Raw genomic sequence first — 11662 nt, forward strand, 5'->3', positions numbered from 1 at the left:
GCAATTTTGATCAATTTGACAGATCTACATAATACTATGTAGACCAATAACGTTTAATTTGTTAATGGGGAAGATCAAACTTTAAATTCTATTTTTTCTAATTATTGTAAAAAGTACAACATTAATTGTAAAAATGTTATTCGCGTTATTTAATACTTCCTCCATTTTTTTATATTCTCATTTGCTTTATTATGGTCTCTAAAACAGATCTTTGACCATATCTTCCGACTTTTATTTATTTATTTTTTTTGTCGAAAAAATTATTAAACAAAAGATATTTTGATAATTAGTAAATATTTTATTTTCAACATATTTATGATTAAAGTTCAAAAACTTTGGCCTTCAAAAAGCAGATGAGAAGATAAAAAAATGGAGAAAATATAAACAAATTTTAAAACAGACCGTAAATTTCACGGGTTTAAAACTAGTTGTATTGTTTACTGATAGAATAGAAGAATTATGAGAAAGGTTAATTGTATTAAAAATTGTTGCATACTTTATATTATTGTAAATCATACCTATTTATAATTACAAGTACTATGAGTATATATACGTAAACCTAGCTACAAAATATAGCCTAAAAGGAAAGAAATCATAACCATACCATACATGATAAATTTGCTAACTAAAAGATATGCAAATATATTATACTAGAAAAGATAGTAATATAATTCTAGAATATTCGCAATACTTGCAAGAATGGAATTTAGTGGTTAAAACTTTGGTAAAATTTTCAATGATCACAAGTTCAAGTCTCACCAAAAGCAGCTTGTAAAGGTAAAATAAGGTAAAATGGCATGGGGCTATGCATTATAGACTTCGAGTCTGTCACCCCTTAAAAAGTTATGTCACCAACTAGACTTCGAGTCTGTTATCCCCTAAAAAGTTACGTCACCTACTAAAAAGGATGCTTAACCAGGTGTATGTGGTTTGCATGCTATCACTTAGGGTAAGATTATTAAGTCTTAAGTTGAATCTTGGATATTTCCAAGACTCAACTTAAGACTGGGGTCTGGGGAGAACAGGCCATCCGACTGGGATATTCTGAAATTGCAGAGGCTTGGTTTGATCAAGCCGCCGAGTATTGAAAACAAGTTATAACACTTACTCCTGGGAATTATATTGAAGCGCATAATTGGTTGAATACCACGAGACGTTTCGAATAACATTTTTATTGGTTCAGTAATTTATTCTGGAAAAAACTAATTAAAGAATTTCATTATATCTCTTATCAGATCAGATCGTTCCAGTTTATCTGAGATTTCTCAAGGATAACGAATGCACATATACAGTACAAAAATTTTTTATTTCGTTTCGTCTATTTCAAATATTAAATTATTTAATTTAATAAGATTTTTCTATAATTATCCAAGAATCAACTTAAGACTTTGGGTGAGTCTTGACCTCACTTTCAAAGAAAATTATCCAATGTGTGTATCCTATGTGGCATTTTTTTTTTTTAAATTTGTAAAAAAAAAAGTTAAATGGATAAATAGAGTCTGATGTGAGTCTAATGATAATGTATGAAATATGAGGTGAGTTTGAGATAATTCTAAACAATATAAAAATAATAAAAGTTACTGGAAAGATGATGTAGCATATTCTTTTTTTTTTCTTTTTTTTTTTTGCTAAAAGGTAAGGTTTCATTAATAGAACAAGCATTACAATATGATTTTAGAACAGTAACAAGGTGAAAATCTAGTGCTAATTAGACTCTAAATGCACTCTAATCAACCAAGCTCTATCCTTACTCGACATTTTACAAGATTTATATAGACAATAACGACTTCTAATAGCATGTTGGACTTGAGCAATAACCACAGCAGGCACCACAATGCATTGATTGAGTCTGGCCTGATTCCTCTGCAACCAGACTGCATACCAGCAATTAAAGACAGCAGCAGAACAGATACACTTCCTGTGTCTACCCAATCTACTTCTTGCAATTTTTAACAAAATATCTGACTGAGTTAGATCAGAACAAAGCCAATGTCCAACCCCTTGTAGAATCTGAGAGCTATACACACATTTATGAAATAAATGCGTATGGTTTTCTTCATGTAGCTGACAAATACAGCAAAGATTATCTGATGCAATGTGCAGCTGAAACAATCTACTTTTAGGCATTAAGGCATTGTTGGTGATAAGCCAAGCAATAAAAGAGTGCTTGGGAGCACCCATATTACTCCATATAACCTTGCACCACCAGACATCCTCATGCTTATTTCTTAATCAATTATAACAACTCTTAACAGTGTATCCCTCAGGCCTTATCTTCCAAACATTGTCCTCAAAACAGTCTTGCAGCATCTCTTTTACCTTGCAGATTTTCTTCCAATACCAACTGGTATCAGAAGGAGGAGTATAAGATAGCCAAGCCTGCCTTTTTAAATAAACATGATGTACCCATTGGACCCAAAGTGAGTCTTGCTTAACAACAATCCACCACACTAGCTTCCCTACTAAGGAAGCATTCCAAGTCACACTTTGCTTAAGGCCTAACCCTCATTCCTTTTTTGGCATACAAACATTTGTCCAAGCAACTCTAGGAGCTTTGGTGTATTCAGTACTCCCTTCCCATAGGAAATTCCTGCAGATTGCATCAACTCTATCCAACGCCCCCTTTGGCAATATGAACATAGCTGCCCAATAGTTATATAGGGTGGAGAGGACAGAAGTGACTAAAACCAACCTGCCTGCATAAGAGAGCTTCTTAGCTCCTAAACTTCTTATCCTTTCAACAATTTTATCAATAAGAACTGTACAATCCCTCTTCTTTAATCTTCCTGCTGTAATAGGCACTCCTAAATATTTGAAGGGAAGAGTGCCTTCTTTAAAACCTGAAACACTCAGAATTTCTCTCTTAAGCTGATTGCCTACCCCATTAAAGTAAGCATTAGATTTCTGAGCATTCATCTTTAAGCCAGATGCAGCAGAAAAGGAAGCATAAGCTCTTAGCAGCACCATGATAGAAGCAGCATCCCCTTTACAAAAGAGCAACAGGTCATCTGCAAACATGAGATGGGTGAGCTTCATTTGCTTGCATAAAGGATGGTAGCTGAACTTCATCTTCTCAGTAGCAACTCTCAAAATCCTGCTTAAATATTCCATACAGAGAGTAAATAAGAGAGGAGAAATTGGATCTCCTTGCCTCAATCCTCTCTTACCAGGAAAAAACCAAAAACTTCACCATTCACTGCAATAGAGAAAGTGGCACTGCTAATACACTCCATAACCAAATTACTGAACTGTGGGGGAAAAAGAAAGGCATCCAGGATCTCCTTAACAAACTGCCAACTGACTGAATCATAAGCTTTCATCAGATCCATCTTAAACATGCATCTGGGAGTGCAAGCTTGTCGATTGTAAAGCCTAACAAGATCTTGACACACCAGAATATTCTCAATGATGCTTCTGCCTTTAATAAACTCTCCTTGATTCATACTCACAAGTTCAGGCAAAACTCCAGCAAGCCTATTACACAGGATCTTAGATATGCACTTATAAAGGACATTGCAACATGCAATTGGCCTAAATTGGGTGACATGAGTAGGTACAGTGCATTTAGGTATAAGTGTTAGAATAGTAGTATTCAGTTGCTTGAGAAGTTTTCCAGACCTAAAAACATCTAACACAGCTTCACACACCTCATCTCCTATTATGCTCCAGGAATCTTTATAAAATGCACTGAAAAACCCATCAGGGCCAGGTGCTTTATGCTCTGGGATAGAGAAAATAGCTTCTTTGATTTCCAGCTTAGTAACAGGCTTCAGTAAAATATCCCTATGATTCTCTGTGCATACAGTACCCTTCCTTATGATGAGTGAGTTTGGGAGTAGTTTCCACTTGATGCCAACAGATGCTTATAATAATTCAGGAAAGCATCATGTATGCTCTGAGGATCATCACACTCATCACCCTTCATGTTTTTGATATATAGGACTTGATTTCTCAAAAATTTACTTTTAATCACCCCATGAAAATACTTAGAATTGCAGTCCCCATCCTTAATCCAAGCTGTCTTTGCCTTTTGACTCAAAAACTGATTAGAAGCATCCAAAAGCTCTTTGTATTCCAAACTAGCAGCTTGCTCCTTTTCCATCCAGAAGACATCCCCAGGATTGCTTGTAATTTGCATTTGGATGTATTCAAGATTCTTTAAGGCAATCCCAGCACTATTCTCAATATCAGAAAAATACTCTCTATTATATCTTCTGAGATGATGCTTGAGATTTTTAAGCTTACTAACCAATTTATACATTTTAGTACCCTGAGTTTGATACTCCCACCATTCAGCAAGATGTGTGGGATATTGTGGTGCTTTACCCCACATATTAAAATATTTGAATGGCTTCCTAGACCTCAGACCCTAACTCTTGCTTTTAATGAGACAAGGGGTATGGTCAAATATTCCTTCAGGGAGGAAGTGAGCATAAACATCAGGCATACTCTGACTCCATTCAGCATTAATTAGAGCCCTATCCAGTCTGCTATATCTCCTAGACTCTATTCCTTGCTTGTTATTCCAAGTAAAAAAGGAACCCATTGCTGGGCATCAGTCAGGCCACACATGTTCACACAGTTCTGAAAATCATCAATCTCTTGGTCACAGGTAGTACCTCCTAGTCTCTCTGCATAAGACAAAACACAATTGAAATCTCCACAAACCAACCAAGGCTCATGGACAGTGGCAGCAAATTGAGCTAGTTGATCCCAAAGCCTTTTCCTTCCATTTAAATCATTGAAGGCATACACCATTGAAACACAGTAGGTATAACTTGTGGCAATTTCAGTAGCTTTCATATTTATGCATTGAGGAGAGTAGTCATAAAAGTCTACATTAAAAACAGCAGGATTCCACAAGACCCACACTCTCCCTCCCTTATGGCAACTGTTATTTGTTGTTAAGCTCCAACCATCCATAAGTATACTTTTTAAACTATTCTGAGACAAGGCTTTCACCTTAGTCTCAAGGAGTCCAAACAAACCAACCTGGTTACTATGCATAAACCATTTGACATATCTTTGCTTGGTAGGTTTGTTAAGACCCCTAACATTCCAGAAGCCGATGTTATACATTCCCCACCATTTGGTGAGGAACACTACCACTTATCCCAATCCCTTCCTTGGGTGTAGAAGAGTTATTCAAGGCTTCCATAAATGTTACTTGACCAAATTTATGCACAGTATAGGCTCCATCAGTAACCTCTTGCCTAGACAATCTCATGATTGGTCTAGCAGGAGTATATCCCATAGAGTACTTGCCTGATCTATGCCACACAACAGGTGTTTGTAATTGGATTTCAACAGGTTGTGTAGTCTGATCTTCATTGTCTTCCATTGGTTCTTTTCCTTTACTCTGTTGAGTGACTGGCTTGGCAACATTCTTTGGCCTCCAAACTTGAGTGGTGTTTTTCTTAGGTGGTGGGACTGCCTTGGTTGGGCCTTTTTTACTTTTCCTGCACTCAATTTCAGCATGCCCTACTCCTTTGCATCCACTACACACTAATGGTTTCCACTCAAATTCAACCTCAATACTCATTAGATTACCATGCTCATCCAAAAACTAAACCTTTTCAGGGATAGTGTCACCAAAACCAACTTCAATCATTACTCTAGCATACCCCAACCTGGTTTTATCCTCAGTGGCAGGGTCACACTTAATATATTTACCAATGAGTCCTGAGATGCGAGAAATCCCTTTCCCCCAGAACTTCAATGGCAGATTGTGAAGTTTAACCCATACTGGTACAGTTTTCACATCATGTTTAACTAGTTCAACATCAGGAGACCAAGGTTTTACGATAAGGGGTTTGTTATCAAAGAGGAAATGACCCTGCCTGAGAATTGCTTCTCTAGCAGCACGGTTCTTAAAACGTACAAGGAAAACACCATTAGGTAAGAAGGATAGCTTATCTACCTGGTGATTAGACCAAAGACGCCTTATGAAACCGTCCACAATCTCCCATGGAGGGTTAGCACCAAGGATGAAGCAATAGACAGAATTACGCCAATAATCCATTTCTACTTTAACCTCTGCTTCTGTGAACTGCAACATCCTCACTGGTTCCTCCTGGGTAACAGTCTGCACAACAGTGTCAATAACAGTATCCTCCTCCACTTCAGCTTCCTCCTCCTCTTCTTCAGCATCATCTTCAACTAAAGTTTCTAAATTTAAAGGAGGAATGCCCACAATTGTCCCCATACTCTTCTCTTTACGATTATCTTGGCTTGACAGTCCAACAGCACGAGTAAGAGCAGGAAAATCTTCAGAATTGGTAGTAGAAAGAAGAGTAAATTTATTACCATTGTTTTGATTTTTGTTTGAATTTTTTGATTGCAACGATGAAGATTTGGCGGCTGTCATGTTTTTTGTGGTTTTTTGTGCTTCGCTCAAAGCTAGGTTTTCCTTTCTTTTTCTCTCTCTATCTCTACCATTTTTTTCATGTTTTTGATTTATGATGTAGCATATTCTTAAGACTTTGGTGAGTCTGACTAGTAATCTTAACCTTATACTCAGGAAATTACCAAGTGCACACCAAAGATAGCGATTGCGGATTTCGTTGTCCAAAATCATAATGTATTTTATAGAGTTTGGTGAATCTAACTGATAATCTTAACTTAAACTCAAAGGAAATTATCCAGTGTACACCAAAAATAGCGATCACGGATTTTCTCGTTGTCCAAAAACATAATGTATTTTTATGTTACACGTAATAAATACGAAGTAGTCAACGAAGGAGTAAATATAAGTCGAGCTGAAATTAATGAAATAGTCAGATTAAAAGAAGAGGGCACCCAATAAGTAAAGTACTCATAATAAAAATAAAAAATAATGAAGGATACATTCAAAGTTCAAAGTTCAAAGTTCAAAACTGAAAGTTGTCACCAAACATCACCAACGAAAAACAGAGCATTTACACAAATTCATAAATAATACAAAACCAAACCAAATCAAATCAAATAATATATTTGGAATAATTCCCTTTTTTGCACAAACTGTCTTTCTTCTTCTCCACCTCCACTTTTAGCAGCTACCCACAACTCTTTATACCTTTTAATTACTTCTAAGATAAGTTTTTGTCTTTTTGAAAATATAAAATTAGCACAAACTTTTCTGAATTTCTAAGTTTTTTGGGCTTTTTACTGAATTTGGGATTTATTTTTGGGATTTATTTTATTATTGGGTAGCAAATAAATTTCCATTATCTTGTTAATTTTATTTTATTATACCCAAATTAATTTTATTTTTTTCTCATTTTAAATTATAAATTATAAGTTTATTTTAAAGGGATTATTTTAGGAGAAGAGTTATGGCTTTGGGTACCATAATTTGCTGTGGCAAAGGTTTTGATAGGTATGACATCTACCTCTTTTATTAGGTTTGCTTGTTTGTTGATGTATTTTTTATTTTATCTTTTACTTTTTTGTGATTTTGTTGTCATGATTTCTTTAGGGTACTTCAAATTTGGTATTTATGATGTTAGATTAGGTAAAAGATTTGATCTTTTACATCTTCTGTCTCATAATAATCTATGTTGATTTTGTGCTTGTTTCTAGCACTAGGGTAAAGGCTTGTACCTCGCAATTTGTGGGAGCCCTTGAGGCACTGGGGTAATGTTGTCGGTTGTTATATTGAAATTTGCGAGTTTTAATTGGGTACTAGTAAGGAGCCTTGAGAGTTGAGGCACTGGGGTAATGTTGTGTTAGTTTTTTATGTGTTGATTATTTGTTAAATGTTAAATGTGAGCAAGGTATTTAGAGTGGGAGAGATGGTTATATAAAATGCTTTATTATTGATCTTGTTTGATGATGTATGTGTATGTTTCTTACATGATACAAATTGGGAAGACATGAGCCTATTTATAGGCCTTTGCATGTCGGTGCATTTCACCACCTATTTCTTCTTTTAACCTCTAGATAATTTTAGGATTATGAAGCATAGATACAAAGATATTAATCTATATAGCTATGACTAGATTTTTCTAGATTAACCCATATTATTTAACATGTTGTTGTATTGAAATTTGCGAGTTTTAATTCTTATGATTTTACTGTTTTCTATATTCTACTGTGTAAAATGATGAGTATCTATAATTAAGGCAAAGTGTACTTTGTGTTCATCATATTTGGAATTTGGAATTAATTGGGAGTGGGGGCAGCAATTTTTTTACTATCAGTTGAGGTCAAGCTTAATTTTTGTAAGAAGAGGGCATTTAAGGGTTGATTGTAAGATGGTTTGTACCTACCAAATACCGGTGTCGCTTTTACCACCAACCTATCATACTCATCCCTAGCTCTTTACTTTTTGGTTCGGGCTAATTTCTCATAATAGTTCATGTTAATCGATCCCAAATGTTTTTAGACTATAGTTGTGTTATTGTTGTTGCTCTTGGAAACTTGAGTATTTCGTCCTGTGATATTGAATTTGCATAATTCTTGTATTCAAGCTTGCCGATTCTAGTGTTTATGAAGGGCCATACTGTGGACTGACCATTTCTAAAGCAATGTAGGAATGGAGAATGTAATTATGGAATAGTTTGTTGAATATGCATCTTCTTCTCACACGCTACTGATATATGCATTAAATGGTTCTAAATCACCATACTCGCTTATCTTGCGTGGATTATATGTTGATTTAAGCTTTTTGCTTCTTTTTATTTGTCCTTGTTACTATTTCACATTGTAACTATATATCGTACTACTAATACTCTCCAGGAAAAAGAAACGAGGAAACAAGGCACCGTGGAGGATATTTTCTTTGAAGGAATTACACTCGGCGACTAACAATTTCAATTATGACAACAAACTTGGAGAAGGTGGATTCGGCAGTGTGTACTGGGGTCAGTTATGGGATGGTTCACAGGTATTGAAACACTCGGCTTTGATTGCATATTTCAAATAAGAATTTAAGTGTTGAACTTTTGGGATTACTTTGTTAGTCTTAGCTCAAGTTGCGTATCTCATACTCCGTATTGGATTCTCTGTCACGGAAAAATGTTATCAAGCCCATTCCGTATTCCTGATAAGTTTGTGGGACCAACATGATGAAGTAAAACAAGTAGAGTTTTATGCATAGAATTGTTTCTTCATCTGTACTCCGAGTCCTGGTAACCTGCTTACTGCAGTTTAATGCTAAGACCTCATCTCCAATCATAATGTCTCTTTCGTTCTCATTCATACGGAAGTCATCAATTTTCACGACATCTTTCCTAGGTGTGATCTATTCAAACCAGCTCAAACCCATTGCGATTATATGCTAATTGCCACTGTAATTATCCCTGCCAACTGTTGACTCTTTGACTTTAGCTAACTTAACCTACGTACAGTGTTTCCTTGTTCGAAAAAGTAATCATTTATTCGTGTACACTTAAAGACCACAGAGTATGGCGGGTTTAGACTTGCAAGTAGCAAATCTCTAACAAAAGGTGGCAAAACTAGAAAAATCTGTGTTATAGATTGCTTTTAGATTGTTGGCATAAGATCGAACTCAGTAGTTGATAATTTAATATACACTTTCTGAAAAGATTATGAAATGATTGGTAATAATGTAAGTTTTGTGAAAAGATTGTGAAATGTTAAAAGTATTTCTAACTATTTCTCCCCCTATTCATTTAAGTTCACTACATTTTGGACATCCAAACCAATTCACTACATTTTCATTTTAGGCAAAAATATAACCCACAAAATACTTCCGGGTATGGACTCCATTCTCCTCACATACGGAGTTTTCTCTCTATCTCTAAAAACTTTGTTCCAAAAGCATATGTATTCACATTCCAAGTTATTAGATGCTAGCCTTGCAACTTCCTCTATTTCCCAGCTTGTTACACAGCAATATGCAATATTTAAAAAGGCAGTAATCTTGCAGATTGCCGTGAAGAGGTTGAAAGTGTGGAGCGATAAAGCAGAAAAGGAATTTACTGCTGAGGTTGAAGTATTAGCGCTCGTACGCCATAAAAATCTGCTAAGTCTTCGTGGTTACTGTGCTGAAGGACAGGAACGGCTTATCGTGTATGATTACATGCCAAATCTGAGCTTACACTCCCATTTGTTTGGACAGCATTCAACAGAATGCCTTCTTGACTGGAAGCGCCGCATGAATATTGCTCTCGGATCTGCAGAGGGAATTACGTATGTGTTTCTTGTGTTTCCTTTTTTTTTTTATATTTCTTACTTGTTTCTCTCTTTACCGTCACAAAAATAAAAGAGTTCGGACTCATTAACTGTAGCTACACTTGCTTGCCATAATGCAGGTACCTGCACCATAATGCAACTCCACATATTATACACCGAGACATTAAAGCAAGTAATGTATTGCTAGACTCAGATTTCCAGGCAAAGGTTGCAGATTTTGGGTTTGCCAGACTCATTCCCGACGGAGCAACACATGTAACAACGAGAGTAAAGGGCACACTTGGATATCTAGCCCCTGAATATGCCATGCTCGGGAAGGCTTCAGAGAGCTGTGATGTATACAGCTTTGGAATTCTACTGTTAGAAATTGCTACTGGGAGAAGAGCTCTTCAGAAGCTAACCTCGATATCAAACCACTCAATAGCGGAGTGGGCCCTACCCTTGGTTCAAGAGGGAAAGTTCAGTGAACTAGCTGACCCAAAACTAAATGGTAACTATGTGGAGGAAGAGTTGAGGAGAGTAATCTCGATTGCTCTTGTTTGTGCTCAGAAACGTCCTGAGAAGCGGCCCACAATGCTCGATGTGGTGGAAATGCTGAAGGGAAAACTGAAAGACAAGCTAATTCATATGGAAAAGAACTTGTTTTCAAGTGGGGAAATAGGTGATGATAATGATGGTATCGTAGAGGATAAGTCCGCCTCTACGTCAGAAGAAAAGGACAGTAAAGTAGAAACCAAAGTTGATGTTCCGGGACCTGAAAATGATCTTGATCGCTAAGAAACGTTGATGAGTGAGTGAGAGTCGACATCTTAGTAAGTAATACTAGGTCCATTTCAAAAGGTTGTTTATACTTTTCGCAAGTTCCCTTTGTATAATTTGAAAAATAGAAACTCCTTTTGAAATGGAAGTAGTAAAAATACAAAACTCCTATTGAAATGGTGGTAGTAATTCATAATCTGGCTTGTGAGTGTGTTTTTCTTAGGCACATTTTGTGGCATAGGTTTTGGTTGTGCCCTTTTTTTTTTGATTGATGAATTTGCATATATCCAGGCTGTCCCGATGTAAACATCTGCCCACTTCCCGGTGAGTTGGGATGCCTTTTTTTCTTTCCTTTGGATGTGTAGAACATTGCTGCTGGTGAGGTGCACAGGATTACCGAGACTGTATTTTTTTACCATAAAAAGAGGCTTGTATATGTGTGTATTCATGTATTGTATAGAATGTTGCAAATTCTGAATCGTAGGATATTTTCACGAATTTGTTTGCTATAACAATTTGAGTGTATCAATGACAACCCGTCCACAAAACTGCAGTCTAGTGGTTAATGTGGATAATAGGTCTCACGTTCAAATCCCCTCTCTCCTCTATTGTAATGCGACTAACACGGACCAAGTGCGCGCTTTGTTAGACTAAAAAAAAAATACTTCTAAATACTCGAGCACTAGATTGCTTGCCACAAAAATTAGTCACCATTTTTGTATCACAAGTTCTAGAATAAGACTGTCTCACATGTAAAACGATTTAT

The 11662-nt window shown here is 36.1% G+C and overlaps 1 protein-coding gene across 1 annotated transcript; it reads left to right on the forward strand.

Moving 5' to 3' along the window:
- The first annotated feature begins 6837 nt into the window (after positions 1 to 6837).
- On the forward strand, positions 6838 to 11367 carry LOC141648095 (PTI1-like tyrosine-protein kinase At3g15890). Its single transcript, XM_074456559.1, has 4 exons — positions 6838 to 7357; positions 8719 to 8866; positions 9872 to 10134; positions 10257 to 11367. Exons 1-4 carry the CDS (start codon positions 7314 to 7316, stop codon positions 10912 to 10914), a joined length of 1113 nt encoding a protein of 370 aa, XP_074312660.1. The 5' UTR covers positions 6838 to 7313; the 3' UTR covers positions 10915 to 11367.
- The last annotated feature ends 295 nt before the right edge of the window (positions 11368 to 11662 follow it).

This window comes from Silene latifolia, chromosome 3, assembly GCF_048544455.1.
Source record: "Silene latifolia isolate original U9 population chromosome 3, ASM4854445v1, whole genome shotgun sequence".
Lineage (NCBI taxonomy): Eukaryota > Viridiplantae > Streptophyta > Magnoliopsida > Caryophyllales > Caryophyllaceae > Silene > Silene latifolia.

Coding starts and splice junctions, on each gene's coding strand:
- LOC141648095 (XM_074456559.1), top strand. CDS start 7,314: ATGGCTTTGGGTACCATAATTTGCTGTGGCAAAGGTTTTGATAG. Junction 7,358..8,718: donor TGTGGCAAAGGTTTTGATAG/GTATGACATCTA, acceptor AATACTCTCCAG/GAAAAAGAAACGAGGAAACA. Junction 8,867..9,871: donor AGTTATGGGATGGTTCACAG/GTATTGAAACAC, acceptor GTAATCTTGCAG/ATTGCCGTGAAGAGGTTGAA.